This window comes from Elgaria multicarinata, chromosome 7 (genome assembly GCF_023053635.1).
Source record: "Elgaria multicarinata webbii isolate HBS135686 ecotype San Diego chromosome 7, rElgMul1.1.pri, whole genome shotgun sequence".
Classification (NCBI taxonomy): domain Eukaryota; kingdom Metazoa; phylum Chordata; class Lepidosauria; order Squamata; family Anguidae; genus Elgaria; species Elgaria multicarinata.
Window position 1 is genome coordinate 30366148 of NC_086177.1, and position 23137 is coordinate 30389284.

The 23137-nt window shown below is 43.1% G+C and overlaps 1 protein-coding gene across 1 annotated transcript in view; it reads right to left on the minus strand.

The window, feature by feature from the left end:
* Positions 1-22526, minus strand: part of DUSP22 (dual specificity phosphatase 22) — a 51843-nt gene extending 29317 nt beyond the window's left edge. The window contains 3 exon segments of the mRNA XM_063129757.1: positions 1282-1364; positions 10618-10651; positions 22182-22526. Of these exon segments, the coding sequence (XP_062985827.1) occupies positions 1282-1364; positions 10618-10651; positions 22182-22202 (138 nt within the window). The 5' untranslated portion in view covers positions 22203-22526.
* Between the last annotated feature and the right edge of the window lie 611 nt (positions 22527-23137).

Sequence of the window (23137 nt, forward strand, 5' to 3'; positions counted from 1 at the left end):
GATGAAGGATGTCCTAAAGATATTTTAATAAATAACACTACATATTGTCATTGGATTCTCACTGTCGCTTGTATTTAAGGGAAAACAAGAACACCAAACCATCAATTGCCTTGAGCTCTGATCTCAATGCAGATATGAAAAAGTTATATTAATAGGAATTAATCAGGGCAATATATATTTTTTTTAAAAAAAGGAGTGGGAGGAAAAATTCACAATTAGAAACAAATTCACAATTTGGAGTAATGTTCCCACTTTTTGATTTGCATTCGGATGTCCAAAAATTCACAATTTGAAACAAATTCACAATTTGGAGTAATGTTCTCACTTATAATTTGCATTAATATAAAGAAAAATGCCTTTAAAATCCAATGCCATGTAAATTAAAAAGGGCCTACAGACCAACCCAAGCCTGTGGCTGTGAACGCGAGGATATTCATGGGGACTTTTTACATCTAATGGTCCAATGATAAGATACTGAAAACCAGTAAGGTTTTCCTACAGGAACAGACCAGGGATCGTCTAGTTCAGAATCCTGTTTCCAACAGGTGATCCTCAGAAGTCTACAAACAAGGCAAAATCAAGTGAAAGTCAGGTTATAACACCATACCACGTGATAGTATATCATTATATTGGGCTGGTTCAAAGCAGAGCAATGGAGAAACCTAATTAGAGTTTGTGATACAATTTTCTAGAGGGGCAGCCGTGTTCGCCTGTTGCAACAAAAACAAAGGGCAGTATCCATTAGCACTAATGCAAATTATGTTGTGCTGGTGTTAGGGACCTTTAGCACAACACTGTAGTGATGGGATTCCCCCAAAAGCCCAATGCACCAGCTAACACTAGAGGTCCCTTATGCTAGTACAGCATAATTTATGTAAGTGCTAATGTCCAATTGGATACTGCCCGAAGAGTCTTGTGGCACCTTAAAAACTAACAAACATACTCTGGCAGAAGCTCTTGTGGATTATAGCCCACTTTATCAGACGCATAGAGAGTTTCAGGTATGTAGACAAAGCATATGGTGGTGGCAGGAGAGAGGGGGGTAAGAATTGTAAGCAGTGAAATCAGAAGAAAATTAAATGCAGAAAGCACTAACAACACTAAACACATTATTAACAGTGGCCAGTCACAAAACAGCCACTGCTAACACAAACATTGTGGCACTAGGTAACCCCATTAACACATGCAGTGTGAATACAACACGCTGCAGGTTCGAAACACGCAGGTAGCCTGGCGAAGAAAACTGCCCAGATGCGTGATGTGCCGGGATCCTTCTCTTACCTCAAGCATGGGGCGAGCGCTGTCATGGATGGAAAGAATGTGCGTTATGTTATTCCGTTTCAGTTGTTCTGTGTCGCGAGCGTCTGCAGCAAAAGGAGGTTGGGAGAACAATCATTAGCCTCATCAGCTGTATCTAACTTCAGTGTTGCATTTCCTCCAAAAACTGTAACTTGTTCCTGATTAGAAAAGCTGTTGAGTTACAGATAGTACTGGGGAGGAGCAACAGGTCTTCTTGAATACAACCTCAAACCCCAAACAGAAGAATGGCACACTCTTCCAAATGACTCTAAGCCAGGGGTGTAGAACCTCAGGCCCAGGGGCCACATCCAGCCCTCTGGGGGCTCCCAGACGGCCATGCCTCCTTCCTCTGGCCACACACCCCTTTTACCCAACCAACCATTTGTGCTGTTTCTCCCACAACCATTCTAAAAGATTGAAATGCCTCTCCTAAGGCTTAGCTACCAGAAGTAAGCGCTTTAAAATTACATAGGCTGGGATTTTGTTATTTTGTTATTTTGTCCCCAGCCCTTTGGGCATGGCCACCACTAGAATGTGGGCCCAAAGAGCTTCTCTGAAACGGAATTCAAACCTTGGCCAGAAAGATATTCAACACCCGTTCTAAGCAATGGCCTTTTTCCAACAATGACAATTTTTTAAAAAATGTAGTTCACCAGCTGGTGCCCTCCAGATATTTGGATTTCAACTTCCACCATTCCCAGGCAGTGTTACGAGTGGGGGTAACGGGAATGGCAGTCCAATGCATCTGGAAGGCACCAGGTTGGGGAAGCCTGGGTTAAACTGTAGAACTGGAGCTGGAGAGACCCAGATTCATATCCCCATTCTACCATGAAACCCCCTGGGTGAACGTAGGCCAGTCACTATCTGTCACCCTAACCTACCTCAGAAACAAATAAACAAACAAACAAACATCTTTAAAAGAGGGGTGGGCAACTTGCGGCCTTCAGATGTTTTGGCCTGCAACTCCCATCAGCAGCACAAGCATAGCTAAAGGTGTGGGGACAGTATGAATTGTAGGCCAAAATCTGGAGCACCACAGGCTGCCTTGCTGTTAAAGCTGCTTGACAAGCAGAAATTTAAGAGCTCAAACTTTCCCCAATCACAGCATCCCTATTACAGAAAAACGCCTTTTAATACATAAGGCAGGGGATAGTGTGTGTTGTTGTTTTGCACAAGGGAAAACCCCCAATTTCTCCCCTTATAAGATACTAGGACAAAAGCAGCTCAGTAATGGCAAGTTATTCTCCACAACTGCAGTCAATCTAATCCTCGTAATCAGTTTTCTATTAAAAGGAGGTGGCTGTTCTTTTTCAAATGAAAATGATGGCCTGTTGTTGTTTTCTTTTTAACAGGGATAATAAAAAAATCATGTCACAATGGGGGTGGGGAATCCAGATTAAGAGTAATTTACAACTTTGTAAGACTTTGTCTAGCACATATTACAGAAGCCTGAGGTGGGGAACAATGCTGATATTAAAAAAGTTGGAACTTTTGGATTGTTCCTTTGGAATACTTCAGGGTTGTATGGAGGAGAAGGGCAGGATAATTTCTGAGTTATTAAAAAAATGCAAGAAATTAACAGATGACAAGAAAAAGCATTCCTGATCTGCTAGCATACTCTCATTGCTTTGCTTATTTCTTTTTAAAAATCTTTTTCAAAAAAGGAAAATTGTTAAATTAATCCTGGTATTAGACATTGTTCTATAAAGTGAATATTATTTTTTTGTATGTTCAATTCAAAACGTATTGCTAAAAAGAGCTAAAACAACTGCCTTGAGTGCCATTTTTGGTAGAAAAGGGGGTATGTATAAATAAATAAATAAATAAATAAATAAATAGATCTTATGTTACTCAAAAAAGCATAATGTGATATCTAGACTGAATTTTCAGGAGAGAGATCTTGGGGTTATGATAAATGCCTCAATGAAAATGTCAACTAAACAGTCAGTTCACACTTAATACCAAACCATAGTTTCATGGATTGGGAATGAGCTTGTACGCTGCACTCCATTCCTCTCCTCATGAGCTCTGTTTAATTAGTTACTTCCTGGGTCAAAGCAAACCACAGTTTGCCTTTATTTCTGAACCAGCAGGCTATGGTTTTTGCTTGCTGCTCTCCAAACCAGGATTGCAATACAGCTTCTGTGGTTTACAATCTTTGTTGGGAAGGTAAGCACAAACCATAGTTTGCCATTTTATCTGAAGTAATCAAAAGAATTGAACCTCAGTCACATAATGACAACCCACTGTGACCCGTATTTGAACCAACCCACTGCGTGGTAGCAGTGAAAAAGTCAAATTACATTCAAATGAGAGAGCCAGTGTGGTACAGCAGCTAGAATGTCAGACTGGGAGTCAGGAGATCCGGGTTCTAGTCCCCACTCGACCATGGAAACCCAATGGGTGACGTTGGGCCAGTCACTGTCGCCCAGCCCAGCCCATCTCACAGGGTTGTTGTTGTGAGGACAAAGTGGAGAGGAGGAGGATTATGTACGCCGCCTTGGGTTCCTTGCAGGGGAAAAAAGGCGGGATATAAATGCAATAAGAAATAAAAATAAAATAAATAAATGAGTAGTGGTCCTACAGAGTGGTTTGAGGGCACATGATGTAGCAGTCTTGCTGAAGCTAAGCAGGTGTGGGTCTGGTCAGTGCCTGGAAAGCTGTTTGCCATACTCAAGCTCAACATGAAAGAAAGGTGGGATATCAACACAATAAATTAAATAATTAGGAAAGGGATTGAAAAGCACAATTTTATTTATTTAAAATATTCCTAGGTTGTCTTTCAGAGCAGAAGGCCATTCAAGGCAGCTTACAACATTAAAATCTATATAATAAAAAAATACATGAGGCGGGAGCAAATATTCATAAAACACACATCAGCAATAAAACATTACTAAAACCCACAGCATAATTGCAGCTGCCGATCAGAACAGTCCAGTAAAACATAACCAGTGGAAAACCAAAGTAAACCTGTAGGTCTTCCTAAAAAGCCTCCAATGATGGGTTCTGATGGGCCCCCGATGGCAATCCATTCCAGAGGTGTGGAGCCACTGTAGAAAAAACACCCTCTCTTGTGTACTTGCCTGCATAACTGCCCTCAGAGATGGGCATGTGAGAAGGGCCTCTGCTGATGATCCTATTGTGTGGGCAGGCTGTTATGGCTAAAAGCAGTCCTTCAAGTAATATGGTCCCAACACATTTAAGGCTTTAAAGGCCAATGTCATGAATGCTTTCTAGGCTGTAGCCATATTTGAAACACCAGGTACTGTTCTGGTCACCTCCGCTCAAAAAGGATACCACACAGGTGGGAAAGGTGCACAAAAGGGGCACTTGCCCTTGATTCTCTTAAATTCATTTTAAGCTACACCACTACATGTCAATCTGAACATCACTGTTCATTTTCAAAGGTATTTTTGTACACCAAGTAATGTAGCAGGGTTGATGCAAGACCTTTCGTCATTTTCCTGGTGCTGCTTTATACAGATGTGATGGGAAAATCACTTTCCTACCAACTTTTTCTTTTCAGGAAAGAGAGAGGGAGGCATAGCCAGCCCTCTAGCTTGTACCGCTGTTTTCAAAGGCTAGTGTAAGAGACCTATTTTGTCTTCTACAAATCTCTCTCATGATCTATCAACTTTATTTTTTTTTTATTTTTTTTGACATTTTAAACAAGCACATTTTGGTACTTTTGAGTCAGGTAGCATCTCATCTCTTCCCATGAACAATTCAGTTTTAGATTTGTGGATAGCTTATTTATTTATTTACAATATTTATATACTGCTCCCCATTGAAAATTTCAGAGCAGTGTACAAGATAAAATAAAAATCAATAAAACACTTTAAAATAGATTTTAAAAGATGAAAAATGTACAGTAAACCGTGGCTAGTCATTAAGGAAAGGCTTCCTGGAATAACGTTTTCAGGAGGTGCCGAAAGGAATACAAAGGTGGCGCCTGCTTGACCTCCAGAGGCAGGGAATTCCATAGGAGGGGGGCCACCACGCTGAACGCTCTTCGCCTGGTGGACTCCAATCGGAGGATGGGTCTATGTGGTACCACCAGGAGCACAGCTTAGTTACAGTCCCTGGTTACTAAGGGAAGGTCTGCAGCTCAGTGGCAGAGCCCCTGCTCCTCATGCAGATGACCCCGGGTTCAATCTCCGACATCTCCTGTTAGGGTGAGGAAAGACTCCTGCCTGAAACCCTGGAGAGATGCCACCAGTCAGGGGTAGACAAGTCTTCTCCAACCTGGCGCCCTCCAGAGGGCCATGCTGGGCTCGTGATGATAGGAGCCACCAGGCTGGGAAAGGCTGCAGCAGATAAATGGGAGCAAAATGGACCGATGGTCCGAGTCAATGTAAGGCTGTTTCCTATGCAACTTTCATATCCTGTTTGTTGTTGTTGTTGTTGTTTGGTAACTTAGGGGTGGGTGAAGCTCAGAACACATTATGAATAGTCTGCAATTTCATAACGGAAGAGACAAGAAGAAATCTTATCTCCTCTCAGCCACATTGGGCCTGTTCAGACAACACGTTAGGCTGCTAACCCTTTTGCAACAAATGATTAGTGAGCACGTTTAAACCATGGTCATGTAGCCACCATGGCTAAGAATGGTTCACATGACACGCTAAGTCATGGTTCACACGACACCCTTAAGCCACACTCTTTAGCTCAAACATGCTTCACTACTGTGGCTTAGCCCATTGTCTGAACAGGGTCAATGTTTCCACAACAGAGGCATTGCGCATGGAAACGTGCTTTTGAATGCTGTGGCCATCCCTAGGCACTAATGGCACCCTCCATATTGGTGCTGTAAGGTTATAAATTGATCCTCAGCTCTACTTCTATAAAGTGGGGAATAAAGGACCACCTTCGCCTGTACAAACCTGCTGTTGCATCAACATCACCTACTCAAGCCAACTTTGGCTGCCTCACCTTCAATAGGGACGGAAATACTGGGAGGGGCTGTGGCTCAATGGAAGAGCATCTGCTTTGCATGGTGAAAGTCCCGCGTTCAATCCCCGGCATCTCCAGGTAGGGCTGTTGACAATACTAGTCTTGATGGATCAATGACTTGGTACAAAGCAACTTCCTATGACAAGACCTTTTCTCTCATGGCACCCCAGTTAAGGAACATATTTCCCAAACGCATTCACCTGGTACCAACTCTTTTTTTTTAGATTTTTATGTAAGATATAAAAACAATATTCATATTGCATAGAATAAAGTGTAAAACATTCATTCAATCAATATTTTCCCCAGGTTTGACACTGTCTGATGATAAATATTATGATCACACAAAATATCAACAATTCCAGTGAAAAATATGGGGCTGCCAACAGCCAGAGAAATGCTACGTCTCAAATTCATGAGTCAATTCCTTAAAAACATGAGGTTCTTAGAAATCATAACATTTAAAAACAGGAATATCAAATGTACCAATTTTTCATTTGTAGTCCATAACAATAAGGACTAGAAACCTGACTTTAGAAAATTAGCATATGACATTTCAGTTAATATACAGAAATGCAATCAATGTAAACTTTATTTTAATGTTGCTATTTCCCTGGTAAGCTAACCTGGCAGCCTTTTGAAGGATTAAAATACTGCAGCTTTGCCATCAGCACATTTATATATCACTTCTACAGGAATAGTTGACAATACTTCATAGACTGGCTTGTGGAGAAACCAGCAGAGGTTACAAAGCAGGAAGGCTGCAGCGTTTTAATAAATGCTGAAGTGCTGACTCACTTTGTAATCTCAGCCAACTTTTGTGTCTCAAGTCAATTACAGAGGGAGAAATTGAAATGAACCAAATCGGGAGACAAATACCAGGTCTCGGTTTCACCAGGCTGGGTGTATCTGACTTTTGCCACCAAGGGCTGGCATCGCGGAGTAGATTGGCTCACATACTACGCGTTTCTAAGTAGATTGCGAGTGACTCGATCCAGGCTCATTTCTTTCAAACACAAAACCACAGACCCCACATTAATTGATTCATGTTCGTTATTCCCCCTCCATGTCTCATTCAGTATTTCTATTTGTCCGCTGTTCTTTTAATTTATTTAGATTACATTTTTTTACATTCTGGTAAATCTGCCCAAATCAAGATATCCAGTAAGACACTGAACTTTTAACCCAGACCCCCCAAAACCCACAATGAAGTCAAGAAAACACACTAAGCCGCTATGTTTAGCACGTTCCCCCACCCCAAGTGTCACCATGGTTTGCAGCATGTTTTGGAGCTTCTGTTGCAACTGTAGCACAATCCATCTTTCAGGTGTGAACTGAAGCTGTGCTACCATCTCATCCAGACTGGAGGTGTGGCTAGTGATGCCCTCAGGGAAACAACATGTAATTCTGCCATTCCTTCTTTATCTGGCTGTCCCTCTACTGTTTACCTGTTCTAAAATGCCACCTCTTAAAGCAAAATTAGAAAACTGTAGAAGTGAATGGGGAAAGCTTCTAAATTTCATTTTTTACAGCTTTTTAAATATGTACGAATACACAGCCGCTCTCCACACTGGCCTTGTTCAGATGTAACACTATTTTTATTTATTTATTTATTTATTTATTTATTTATTACATTTTTATACCGCCCAATAGCTGAAGCTCTCTGGGCGGTTCACAAAACTATGGCTTAGCAAAACCTTCATCAACCAAGTGAGCTGCATGTTTGGGACTACAATTCCCATCATGCCTGACCATTATCCTGGCTGGGGCTGATCAGAGTTGTCCAAAACATCTAGATTCACTACATTGGGGAAGGCTAGTTTAGCATTATGTGAACCAGCATGGGTGAGTCTCAGGCTGACACACTCTCCCATCCTCTCTCCTCTGCCAGAGAGGTTGCAATGAGATCAGAAGCTTTTGCTTCAGTTTTTAATTAACTGCAGTTTAGCGTTATATCCACACCCTATACTGTGGCTAACATTAACGAAAAAAGCCAGCTTCATAACCCATGGTTTGAAGTTGGCTTGATTCAGTAAACCATAGTTAAGCCTAACCAAAGTTTGTCCAGGTTTGGACAAAACAGTAAAGTTTAAAACTTTAGTTGCAGTTAATTAAAACAAAAGCAAAAGCTTCCTATAAAGCTGATTGGTGGAAGATTCAGGACAGTTAAAAGGAAGTACTTCCTCACACAGCTCATAGTTAAACTACGGAATTTGCTACCACAAGATGTAGTGATGGCCACCAATTTGATGGCTTTAAAAAGGGGTTGGATAAATTCCTGGAGGAGACTATTAATGGCTACTAGTCCTGATGGCTATGTACTACCTCCAGTATCTCAGGCATTAAGCCCATATGCACCAGTTGCTGGGGAACATGGGCAGGAGGTGCTGTTGCACTTGTGTCCTGCTTGTGGGTTTCTGGTCGACAGCTGGTTGGCCACTATGTGAACAGAGTGCTGGACTAGATGGACCCTTGGTCTGATCCAGCATGGCTCTTGTTATGTTCTTCAGTTCCCATCTTCTCCTCACAACCATAACAAAGGAAAAGCAAGGAGTGTTGAGCATGTGAGCCCACTGCTCAGCCAGGCTCATTCATGTAACATTAAACTTCTGAGGGCTAAACTAGATGCGACATTAAATGCATATAGTATTTAGGTGATCCCAATGTTTTTATTCTAGTGCAAGCAAGAGAAGGCCCAATCTGGATTGGGAACACCATGTGCGGATAAGGGAGGTTATACCTTCCCACCCAACTGCTTCCCCACCTAAATTCGTCATCCCCAACACAAACACTGGGAGGAAGGGGTAAAGACCGGGGGGTGGGGGGATGCCACCGGTGCCAATCATGTCCCCCCCTTTTCATTAGCTTCTGTTGGGGGGGGCAAATTTAAGGGGAGGACGGAGCTGGGTGGGAGGTTGTTAGCCCTCCTACTCAGGCATGGTGGTCTTGATCCAGATTGGGCCTCCATACGTTTAAACTAGAATAAAAAAGGATCACCTAGAAACTTCACATTTGAGGGATGATGCAACTTGCAGTCTAACAACTGAAGGGCCCCTCATTTCCCCGTTCTGATCCATCACATACACATGCAATGCAATCTACAAGAGCAAATGAGTGCCTTGTTTTACATCAGGTTGCCAGTCATGATAAAGTTTGAGTCATGATAAAGTTAGTGTGTGTAGAAGTCAGTGAGAACGTTTCCGCCTGGTAAACATGCTTGTCCTGTGCAGCCCATGTTCATGCACTACAGCACTGAAGTTTTGTGCATAGCTAGAGTGACATTGGATAAGCTCCCAGGTGCAAGACTAAAACGTGTGCATTGCTCGTCCATTCTTCTGCAGTCACCCACACGGGCTCTGTTGAGTGAGGAAAGCAAGGCAGCAAATGACCAAAATGGAGGAGCTGATAGCAGTGACAGAGCAAGAGGGGGTGGCATCGCACCCACATCTCTACACTGGTCCTCCATATTGTTCTGCGTGGACCTGCTGGGCTCCATCCCATAGCGTGTGCGTGCGCACACACACACGCGCGCACACACTTAAAAAATGTGCAGTTGGAAATTTGATAATATGCAGTTGAAAAAAGTGGTGAAAAAAATAAGATATGTGTTTATTAAGAACTTAACAGACAAGGTCAGGGATGGCATGTAACACAAATTATATAAGGATGCAGGTGAAAGAGCCCTTCTTGGTGTGACTGGTGTTGTTGGGTCCTGTAACAGTGTTGCCTGAATAGATGTGGGGGCAGAGTTGGCACTTGGATCTATTGCATGGTCTGGTCCCTGTCTGAGTCTCTGTCCTGTGTCCTGTTGCTGGTTAGCACCCATTTCAGGTTGGGAGGTTGTCTGTAAGCCAGGACTGGTCTGCCTCCCAAGGCTTGTGAGAGAGAAGTGTCTGTGCTGATGATGGGTTGGAGCTCACTGATGATCCGTTGCAGCGCTTTCCATTGGGGCTGTAGGTGACAACCAGTGGTGTACTTCTTTTGCTCTGTCGTCCTTCCTGGGTATCCGTATGGCCCTGTCAATCTGTCTTTAAGTTTAAGGTGCTACTAGTGTTGGTGATCATGTGTCCAGTTGTGAAAGAGAAATAATGTATTTGGCTTAGGCGGGGTGTCTGACAGGGCATTTGTGCAGTTGGAAAATTTGCTTTAAAAAAAACCTTTTTTAAAGGTTTTTTTTAAAGGTTGTTTTTTAAAGGTTGTTTTTTAAAGGTTGTGTTTTAAAGGTTGTGTTTTCTTCACACAAGCAGCTGTTGGCCACATTTCTTTAGGAACACCCATCTACCACTCTGGAGGACCATAGTTATAATGGCCCCAGTTCACAACCAACACCTAGTACTACACAACAGCTGCTAATGAGACTAATCTTACCTTTAAAATTTCCAAGGAACAAGCCAGGAAGTATCTGTGAGAAAGAAATACAATATCAAATATAGATCTCTTGTGGTAATACGATCTGACGCAGTTCATTTGCATACAGGATGGAACATAACACTGTTTAAGTATCGGGCCTGAAAGAGTAGCAAGGTGAAGATATTTTTCCTTGTAATGTTCCCCACCGTTTAACACTTCACTTTGAAATGTTTGTTTCTTTTTAGCTCCAATGTCCCATGACATAATAGTAGTAAAAACATAAAATAAATGATACTCTAAATAGAGAATCTACTATACATCTCACAAAAGAATAATATCAGCTTTGAGACAACAGCTCAATTTCAACCAACAGCTAAAAGGAAAAACTAAGCCTAGAGAAACTGCTATTTATTTATTTAAAAAAGAGTTAGGCCAACTTCAAGAGTCAAAGGCTTCTCAACCCAACTACCAATTACTGAACTTCAACAGGCCTGGAGTTCACCTGGACGATTTCTGCCTTGGTTTTAGTATCCAAGAACCTTACAGCATTTTTCTAAAGCCAAAAGCGGTAATCATATGCTCAGCTATGTATTATGTGCCCCTAAGCATGTGCCAACTGCTTTTCCATCTCTGCTATCTACAATCTCTCCTTTACACAACTGGGATTAGGATAAAAATCAGGAGAAGTAAAAGGATCAGCAACTGCCATTCCAAGGACCAAATCTGGACCCTGGGGATACTAGTTGCTCTCTATTTAGCATCTTAGAGGCAAGAGTTGCAAAGTGGAAATCGTGATGTTGGAAACACAGTTGCTTTGGGGGATATAGGAAAGGATGCTTGGCCCACTAACCTACAACCCCTCCTCAAAATGGCTCTCATATAAATGTAGCTACTTACTGTCCAAGGTATTAGGGGGTAGAACATTCATGGCGAGGTTATGACCCCCAACTGAGTGCCAACCCCATGCCTGCTCTGAACTCTTTAGAAACCACGACCGGGGGACGACAACTCTAAGAACACCAATTCTAGAAAGGTTTTCTTCCTTATTGACAGATGGGGAAAGGGATGGCGGAACGAAATGTTTATTGGCATGGCATATAATCATTTAAAAGAGGGATAGGTAGAGAGAAAGATAAATCTAAAGGACCACCTCCTCCTGTTTAAAGCTGTTCATGCATTGTGTTCAACATCTACAGCCCTGTTTCATGTTCCTCTGCCTTTGGAGCCACTCAGCAAGGACATGAAAACAGGTCTTCTTGGTAGTGGCACCTGGATTGTCAAAATCCCTTCAGAAAGAGACTCAGTCGGCTCTTTCTTGATTTTTAGGATTTTTCTTATTCCACACTGTCTGAAATCTGTTTTAACCTCCTGCAGTGACAATGCATTTTTAAACTGATCTGGTTGTTTCGTGCCCCTCCCGTGCTAATGTTTAAACACTTTAAATCAACATATTGCATATTTTTTTCTGTTATTTTTGTGTTTTAAATATGGAAGCTATCAGGGGGAGATTCAGGATACACATTGCCTAAAATAAATAAGTAAATAAGCAAACAAGCACTTCAAGCATGAAAGGAGGTGGGAAGAGAGAAAGGAAATTTTTCCTCCCCCCCCCCCCTTATAATATAAGAGTACCTTATGCCAGCTTTATGTTCCTAAATTACCTTGAGCCCAGAATACATTTTGACACTTGCTTTTGCATTTGATGGATTCAGGATAAGCAAGCAACCATGCACGCAACCATTTTAAAATCAATTCAGCCAAGTGGACGACTTGTGCACATGGAGAGATATTCATATACAATGGCTCTCTCCGTAGAATCACCACTCACCACACCACTACCAGCTGTGCGGTGAAGTGGGGTGGGATTGGATAGGGAGCCCATCAATCAGGGCCCATTCCAGATTTTGGAGCGCCATTGGGCAAGACACCCTCAATGGGCCTCCTCCCTCAGCGAGTCCACCTTCTCACCGCCATTGTCACCAGCAGCTCTTGCTCCTCCTCCTTTTCATCATGGGTAACGCTTGCTTGTTAGACAGAAAACCAGTAAACAGTGGCATCTAGCACCTCCTTCTCAGCACCATAGTTGTCTCTGCCAGAGCAAGAGGCAAGTGAAGAAGCAGGTTGCAATGGTGAAGAGGAGCAGCAGCTCCAGTGATCTTTTGTCAGGGATGCCAGCCCCTGGCAGGTGCCCAACCCTACCTACCCTTTGCACCAGTCCTGATAGAAATAACTATTCTCTACCAAAGAGAGCCAGTGTGGTGTAGTGGCTAAAGTGTTGGACTGAGAGTCGGGAGATGTGGGCTCTAGTCCTCACTCAGCCATGGAAACTCACTGGGTGATTTTGGGCCAGTCACAGACTCTCAGCCTAACCCACCTTACAGGGTTGTTGTTGTTGTGAGGATAAAGTGGAGAGGAGGAACCTAGTACATGGGTTCCTTACAGGGGAAAAGGCAGGATATAAATGATACAAATAAATATAAAGAAAATAAAGAAAACCCAAAAAGAACACCTTTTGCACAGAACGGTAGTTCTAGTATTAACCAAATGAGACAATATGTTGTTTTTATTTAAATAACGGTCACCTGGAGGAGGGGCAATCGGGGACCCAGTGTGCAGCCCTGATGATGCCCACCCCACCCCACATTCAAGCTAGAACTGGTGCCAACGGCACCATCACATGACTGATTGGACACTTAAACCCACTTGTGCCAACTGCTTGTCACATAGGGCTGATCGGGACCTCGGTTTTATCATGGCTGAGTTCAGAACAAAGGCAGAACTTCAAGCACACACACACACAAAGGCTGCAGGCCACATGGATCCAGCCTGACCAAGTTATAAAAAAAAAAACCCCACAAAACCAGGCATACTAAAAAGCCTGCCAGCTCGAACAAAGAATGTGCTCAAGATTTAGCCTGCCTCTCATGAACTTTACCAGATCGGCTCCTTTGACAACGAGACATAAGGGGGCAGGAAACTTGTTCATCATTTCAGGAATGCACGCATGCTGATATCAGAGGTATGACATTTGCAAGGAATACGTGGCTTGAATTTTTTTTCCAATAGGCCAGCAGCAAGAGCCGGATGCCTATTAAAGTAGCAGAAGCTTTTATATGTCAAATTTCACCAGAGGATCCTGACAACCACTACATGTGTGATAACTTGCACATTTTTACAGACACACACACCACATTTCTTTGCTTCTCTCCAAGAAGAAGCACACAGGCATATGACCTACTTATCCCAAAAACGTATCTGGGCTATGGGGCAGCCCCACTGCCATTTACCCACTGTGGTTGCCTTCCCCCCCCCCCCGAACACTTCTTAAAGCAGGCCTTATTGCAGGAAGTAGGTAGGGCCCATCATTCCCATTAACATGTAGTGCTACTAAAACACAGGGACTCTCCACAAAATTAGCCACCCCTTTTAAGACCCTTGGCACACTTTGCCTCATTTTAACCGAGGCCCTCTCCTAATTGATACATGGCATGCCATACTTTATGGATGGTCTCTCACACATCCTCACTACGTAAGATGCCTTGCCCCCAGCCCTACACATGCCTTGGACGAGGCTGACATGGAAACATGAGGCACCCATAATTATGAGGAGAAAATTATATCAGCTGCATGGTACAGTAGCAAAGAGTAACAAGTCGGAATGTGGAAGCATTTGATTAATCCGGAAATATAAGTAGCAGTTCCATCTGATGGCTATAGAAATAACCATCAATGCAATTCAATGCACTTTAAGTGCTGGTCATTGAATTCTAAAGCACTATAAAATGAAGTCAGGGACGGTCTTGATGCATTAACGGCAGGACTGCCAGACACTCCCATTTCAGAACACCAGAGTTCCACATAACGTGTATCCATTATTTCTACACATCCTATATCCATCAAAACAATAGATGGCCCACATATTTCAGATGCTTAAGTTCCAAAGTGACCTTTCCCTTTCCTAAATATTTACATGGTGATCCCACCAGTTAATTAGGTGGCCAATGGCTCTGAAGAACATAGAAATAGGCACTGCTGCACAGATATAGCCCAGTGAGATTCAAAACCAGGCCTTTTTAACTAGAGTAAGGGTGCAATCATATTGGGATGGCCAGATGCCTCCGAACTCAGCAGCTTTCAGCCATCCAAACCAGAGCGGGAGGAACAGCAGAAGTGATTTTTCGCCTCTGCAGCCATTCCGCTTTGCTTCTTCACCTGAGACCCTGCAAAGTGAGAGGGAAAGAGGCTGGGGAGGCCTGGGGATACTGCATAAGCCAGCCTCCCTAGTTTCCACCCCTCTCCCCACTGGCATGCCCCCTTTAACTACTCTCTGAGAGGCAGCTGGTGCATTCTCTCCATGCTGGCTGTGAGAGGAGCTCAGATTCCTGACTTCGAGGTCGGAGTGCTGTCTCCGACCTCAGATCCAAGAATCCAAAATATTCTATGCCCCCCCCCAACTCTGTCTAAGAACCATAGGATTGCTCCCTCAAATTAAAAATGTTGAAACTGCCAGCCATAACAATATCCCTAAAGTTCATCAAATCTAATAGAAAGACCACAAATAATGTCACAGCATACATATAAATTACCAGGGATGTACAATCATTACATAATGAGAATACACCCTTCTGGCTCACGGTTTATTACATATCTCTATACTACTAAAGGAGAGAGGGTTTATCAGCTGTAACAAGCCAACGTATTCATTATTATTATTACTACTACTATTAATTACATTTCTATACTGCCCATAGCGGAAGCTCTCTGGGTGGTTTACATAGACACTCTACAGGCCATCATTACCATCTGGGCACAGGCATGTACTACAGCAAATCCATCATAAGGAAAAATTTGCTACACTTCCCTTTACTCTGGGGCTACAGGCAGCAATATGTACATTGGCCTTGCCCAACCTGGTACCCTTCAAAAGTGTTGGATTACAACTGTGTGGCTGGCTGGGGAATGTTGGGAGTTGTAGGCCAACACATCTGGAGGGCACCAGGTGGGGGAAGGGCAGTGGACATACTTTCAGAACACAACATGCTAGTCTTGAGAATCCATGGGCAGGTCCTAAATTTGACAAGATGCAAACTGCTTTTGATTTCTCTTCAATGATACCAGGCCAGGGGTGAGGTGGGTTAAGATAAATAGAAGCGGAGGTTTATAGGGTCCCTTTCAGCCTTTCACAAACATCTAAACTTTAGATTCTAAAGAAACATCTGTGATTGTTTGATAGCATATATTTGATTTTATTAGATCACACACCCCATCTTAGTTTTCTTCTCTAATTTTCCCTTCTCTTTCTATTTTCTCCCCCTCTCTCTTTCCCTTTTCACTGTGTTCAGATATATCATACATGATTTTTTTTACTGTGCTTATTAAATTGTAAGATAATTCTTAAAACAATTATTGCAGTGCCTAGTTGTGAAGGGCTGCTTAAGGTTCAATCCTACACGTGCATGTTTAGACAGAAAAAAGTCCTACAACTCCCAGCATGCCCCAGTCAGGAGAACCACAGGTTGCCTACCTTTGCTTTAGAAAGCACTGCTCCTAGCTGCTGGCTCAGGCATACTGGGAATTGTAGGACTTTTTTCTGTCTAAACATGCATACACTCACAGCACAATCCTATACATGTCTACTCAGAAGTAATTCCCATTATAAGGCTGGAATGCTATGCATACTTACCTGGCAGCAAGTCTCATTGAAACCGACAAGGCTTACTTATGAGTAGACATGTATAAGATTCCACTTCAATATTAGATTGCTCAGTATATCCACATCACCAATTACAAACAGCTCAAACTCATATTTACTCAGAAGGAAGACCCACTAATTTCAATGAGGCATACTTCCAAGTACGTCCCATTACTTTTGGGGGAGTAGGCCCACAGAATACTGGATATTACAACTTCAACACCTCTTAGCACAGTGGTTCTCAACCTTCCTAATGCCGCGACCCTTTAATACAGTTCCTCATGTTGTGGTGACCCCCAACCATAAAATTATTTTCATTCTTCTCTACACGATCCATTGTCATGGGATGGTTTGCTAATGAAAATAATACGTAACAATAGCTTTAATAATACAAAAGATGATGCATGACATAGTTCAGTCAATACAGTTTCCTAACACCATTGGAAATATGTGTTTTCCGATGGTCTTAGGCGACCCCTGTGAAAGGGTCATTCGACCCCCAAAGGGGTCCCGACCCACAGGTTGAGAACCGCTGTCTTAGCACATCAACACTGTCATTAGAAAAATGTATTTGAGAGAGTCTGATACTACATTCAGCTAACCTTTCCTTAACAAACCTTCACTTTTAAGGGCAAAAAGATGAAGGAAAGAAGGCAGGCTGTTTCAGACTTGCAGGCCCTCTGCCATGCATATATAGACAAACCATTCCCCGTTAGATTTTGATGTGGCTTCACAAACTGTATTTTGGGGTCAGGAAGAACAAAAATGTATTTTGAGTTAACAAGGGTAAGGAGAACTGTCACATAAATCACCATCAATTTTCAATGTAAACTGGAAAAATAAAGCACTATTAGCATCTTAATGATATAGGGCGGGATACAAATGTTTTAAATAAATATATAAATAAATCTAATTCCAAGTTGAAGCAAGTATTATTGCCAGTAAAACAGAAGTTAATTTGTGCCATTTAACTCCATCAGAATGCTAAGGGAAAATCCATCACCCTACAGCAAGATTTGGGGGAGGGGGGCAGGGAAGCATATGATCCATTCTCCCTGCCCCCCCCCCAACTCTCCCATTAACACAGTGGAGTGTAAATTTGGGTCGTGCTTAGCTCCAGATTAACACAAGAGGTCTTTTAGGCTGCAGTCCTAAGCATACATGGAAGTTACTAAGCATACATGGAAGAAACTAATGGAACTTACATCTGACTAAGGGCCTGTTCAGACAACACACTAAGCCATGGTTAGGACACTAACCCTTTTTCAGCAAATGATTAGTGAGCATGTTTAAACCATGGTTATATAGCCACTATGGTTAGAAATGGTTCGCATGACACACTAAGCTATAATGTTTAGCTCAAAATGCTTAACCACTGTGGCTTAGCATATCGTCTGAACAGGGTCTAAATGTATTTAGGACTGGATATAAGTGTGGGGTCAGCCACAGAAGAGACCAGAAGCAAGGTATCATGTGAAAAATGAAGCCCATATTTAGACTTGTTCAACACCTGTGATTAAGTTTATCCCTCCATCCTATGCTCTCTCTCTCTCTCTCTCTCTCTCTCTCTTTTGCTCCAGTGGAGTGCTAACTTAACAATCCCAGGGATGCTGGGAGTCGTTGCCCAACACATCTGGAGGGCACTATGATTCCCAGAGCCCAAGTTGGGTCTTAAGCATTAGATATGAAGTGGAGGAGGGGGAGAGAAGGATTGCTGGACATCATCATCATAAATTTAGACCAAGCCACCAGTACATATGATGGCCCAGAGGAAGGGCCACAGCTCAGTAAAGAACACAAGTTTGGCATACAAAAGGGTCCCAAATTCAATCGACAGCACCACTCTGCCTAAATGCCTGGTGAGCCGCTGCCCATCAGAGCAGGCCATATCGAGCTAGATCTGGTCTGACTTGGTATAATGTCTTATAATGTGAGCTGGGCAGGTCCCTGCTCCCTAGGAGCTTGCAATATGAAATACATCAATGAGGAAAACAGAGGGCACAAGGACAAGAAGGGATCAGAGTGCCTGAGGGGAAGCAAATGCCATTAATTCCACTTCAGGAAAGTTCCAAGAGCGGACATGCTGCCGTGTGCGGAATTACCGACCGGTCAGACACAGGGCGAGAGCGGACAGCAGCCAGATGATCCAAGAACCAATTGCGGCAACAGCAGGTGTTAACAGTCTCTGGGGGTTGTCCTCGTCAGAAACTTTAAGGGGAAGCAAGTAAGCTGGCCTGGCTTCAGAACAAAGGGAGTTCTAAAAATTGAAGTAATCCACCGCTGGCGGATTTCTCTTGCCCACACCATACACGGCTACGGCCAAAGGATATGCTCCATTTACCAACTAAGGTCATTTATACTGATAAACCAGGTCATCTCCAGGGGAACCCAGTTTTGCAATTTCGCCTCTGATCTCCTTAGGACATTAGTATGGCATTACGGCACCAAGCATAGTATCCCTGTAACTCATTGATGAAAAATATGGCCAAAGCCAGCTCACAAGCCCACTCGCTCAGCTGCCACTGCCTAAATCACACACTTATGATCCTGGCCACAACAGGGCACCTGCTGACCCCTGCCCATGACTGCTTGTGCCAAGCCTATGCATGCAAAGAGAAGTATCACATTGCAGTGTGGGTGGGACTTCCCACAGCCACACCCACCTTCCATATTAAGCTCCACCCATGCCTTGCTTTCATCACACTTTGGGCACAGCTATCAAACTGATCAGAACAGGCATTTAAGGTGCTCCTTCTGTGTGTGTTCCCACCCCCATAAAAGAATACGTGCCTTACAATTCAACGAAATTACAGTCACACAAGTAGAGTTCGTGCTTTTCAAAGCACTTCTATCTTTTTCACAATCTGAAGGAGAGTTACTTGATCCATAACAATTAAACACAACAGCCACAACGAATTCAGTTGTACTATGTTCAAGTGTGGGCACTGGCCAGCGATTAGTCAGGAAGGAAGTAAACAAGCATCTGATAGATTAAGACCCTAGAGTCATTTTTACGGGAAGCTCAAGGGCGTTGCTAACTTTTTAGGTGCATTTTTACATCTGCTTATTTAATGGGCAAATAATAAAGTTATAAATAATCTTATTCAAGATATTGTTTAGATGAGATTAATCAAATTATACACATTTTTAAATAAGAAAGAAATCTAATAACTACTAATTATTCAGATGTTTTAAAATACAGAATGCTGATAAAATATCAGCCAGTCCTTCTGACTATGAAGCAGTCATTTTTGACTGACCATCCTAGGAACAGGGTGCTCAGGTCCCTCAGTAAAACTGTAGGTGTCTTGATGACCCAGCTTCTGTTGGACATGCAGGTGTCATTGGTGCCTTTTTTCCAGTTTAGACTCACGGGCCATCTACAATCATTCCTGACAAAGCCAGTCCTTAACATGGTCAGGCATGCCTTAGTTATCATAACACAGTCATTGTGAGGCTACCCTTCAAAAGCTTTCAGAAACTTCACTTGGTACGAGATGCTACCACCAGACTTTTGGCTGGGGTTACACCTCTTTTGTTTGACTCGCACTGGCTGGTAATCCATTTCAGTGGGAGAACTTACTCCACGTACCATGGCTGAATGAGACACTATGGGCAGCTACTAGGAGCAAGGACTTTTTGATGCTGGCAACTACCATGTGGAATGCCCTCTCAAGAGAGGTTTGCCAGGCCCCAAGACTTAATTCTAGTAGGTATTTGGTGGTTCCAGGCATTTTTTAATTAAGTGTTCTCTTGGCCTTGTAAATTAGTCATGATGGCTATATGTTACCTCCAGCATCAGAGGTAGTATGCCAGTTGCTGAACAAGTTGGAGGGTGCTATTGCACTCATGTCCTGCTTGTAGGCTTCCCATAGGCATCTGGTTGGCCACTGTGGGAACCAAATGCTGGATTAGATAAGCTTTTGGTCTGATCAAGTATGGCTCTTCTTACTTTCTTATGACTGAAGTTTTATTTGATGTTGACTTGCTTGCAATTTTTTTTATTGTATTCCTTATTTATTGTATGACTTCCTGTAATGTAAACCACCTGGAAGTCACTTTGTGAAGAAGCATTTTAAATAATAAATACAATTAAAGATGGGTCACAATACTAATACTGTTTCCGTGGAAGCTCCGTTGTAATGAATACAACTCACACTTCCAGGATGTACTTATAATTGGAGTTGAGGAGGGACTGCTGCAGTTAGGGACTTTACTAAGAAAGGTTATACTAATTTATATTATATATAATTAAATCACCTGGCCACCTCCCACCAAAACCACTTTTCACCAATCGAGCTTTAGGACGTTAATAACAATACAATACAAAAGTCTTTATTGGTTTATACTATAAGCTTTCTAGCATTAGGCCATTGCAAACAATTACAGGGATGCAGAACATCTTTCAGCCCAAAGGCTAAATTACACTTAAGAAAAGCTCTTGGGGGGCCCACATTCCAATGGTGGGTGTGGCAAAAGGGGTGGGGCCAAAATACAAAAAATGCTTACATATTTGGGCTTTGAGCTCTTACTGTCAGTAACTAAGCCTTAGGAGAGGCATTTCAACCATTCAGAATGGGAGGGATAGCTGCACAAAAGTCAGGAAACCACCAAATGATTGGTGATTGGGGGAAAGGGGTGTGGCCAACTGAGGAATCCTGGAGGGCTGGGATTTGGTCCCCTGGTGCACAGTTCTGCACCCCTGGATTACAGGGGAGTGTAAGACTGACATTAAGGCACACTTCACACATTCATTTATGTCATCCATGTTTAAACTGGATGCCATCCCACTGCTTTTCAAGTGGCCATAACTGAGTGTGGCCTAACCACCCAAGTTCCCCCCCTTCCCACCCACCCCCCAATTTGGGCACTGCATCTCATCACTTGGTAACTGCACCACCAAAAGCCATCTCAGATTAAACACCACTGAGCCAGGTTTCCTACCAACTTCAACACAATACTTCTCAGGCAAAGACAGTTCACAGATTCAGGTGGTGTCCATGCATCCATGAACGAACCCTTGTGGAAGGCAGAATAAAGGAAATATACCAAAAAATAAGCAGCGGCGGAAAGAGCAAGCAGTGGACTTTGCTTTTTGTGCTAACTTCATCAAAAATAATATAAAAATATCGAAGATCCCTATTTATTTGAGCAATTTAAAGGGCACGCACCAGCCACCTTCACGCAGTTGCTGAAGAACCAGCTGCAAGTCCTTCCACCAGCTGAAGCGTTTCCGTCAGCATATGCAAATAAGGGAGATGCAGATCCTCAAAGGAAGTAAACTCACGTGAAAATGCATGCCTATATAGATTGTTTAGTGGTGGGCGGCGGCGGGAGCAACAACAGAGATCTGCACGCGTGGCGATTAATTTCCCCTCCTCCTTTCCTGTCTTTAGGGCAAGGATCCCTCCTGAGCCAAGACATGAGAATTTGGTCCAAACGCAGGGGCTGCAAACCTGTGTTCACTTACCTGGGAGTAAGCCCTATTCAACTCGATGGGATTTATACTCCTCAGTAAACATGTATAGGACAGTATTATGCATGAGCGGCAAATCGCACTAAACGCAATGCGATTTATTTCCGAATAAAGCATACATACACGGGATTGGGCTGCACGTGCGTATGGCATTTGCCCAGAGACACGCACGCACGTTCCCCCGTTTCCTCAAACGCCTTCGCTCCCCAACCAAACGTTTTTCGGCTTGTAAGAATCCTAAACCCTCTACTCTAGAAAATTCCTCAGGCAATTGTTACTTAACACACCCATTTCTACTGTTCAAAAAACAAGGATCGGAAACGTGGGAGATCATCACAATTGTTTTGCTCTCTTAAGAGAGCACAAACACATTATTATTATTATTTTTAAAAAAGTAGATTAAGCAGCGTTTACCTTGTTCATCCCATTCCCCATGGTTCTAAGCGATCTGAAACTTTAGCACCAGAGACTGGAAGGAGCCTGATGGCTGGGAAGCTGCAAATCAAAAATGCTGGCCGGGAGGGGGAAGGGGTATTTGTTCCGTATAAGGGAGCAACTGAATATAGAAGCTATTACACAGTTAACTATTGTTGTTCTATGCAGGGTCCTTAAGCATCGCCCCCCTCCCCTCAAGACTAGCTGGGACTTTCCTCCTAGGTATCAGTGTTTTTCGCTTGGCCGTCCCTGGACTTCACTGGATAAAAGCCCAGTTGAACTAGTTACAAGCTTATAGTGCCAGGAATTGCGTCTCTCTTTCGCTCCGACCCTTCTTCCTTCACCACTCCCACGTGTGATTAAAATCCAGGCGCCGAGAGCGCTGCCCCAGATAACACCGCCAACGCCTCTGGGACTCGTAGTTTTCGTGCTCATCAACTTACCAGACTAAAGCGCAGCTCGACAACTACCGCTCCCAGCATGCATCGCGCGAAACATTGGCTCCGCATTTCGGAACGCGTACACAGAAGCGTGGGAGCCCCGCCCACTTTCATTCCTGGAAGGATGAGTAAGAGGCGTCTGTGCGGCCTCAGTATGGGCTATGGGGGCGATGGCGCTTGTGAGGTTTCTGGCCAATGGCAGCCAAATTACGCAACATATTTTTATACAGATATTTCTATTTTTTGCTATTTATGCAAAACAGAAGTAGTGAGAAAATAGTCCAAGCCTTCAATTTACGGGGCCTTTTCCAGTAAATTGCTTGTCTGGGAAACCATTTTCTACTTACATGTGTCTGGATGTTCCAATTTTAGCAAAGTTTTCAAATACTTTCAGACAGTGTATTCAGGGGTTGGAGACAATATATATATGGGGGGGGGGGTTTCCCGCCTGCCCTAGTGTTCAGGGCAGCATTATTGGCTGTGGTATGCACAGTA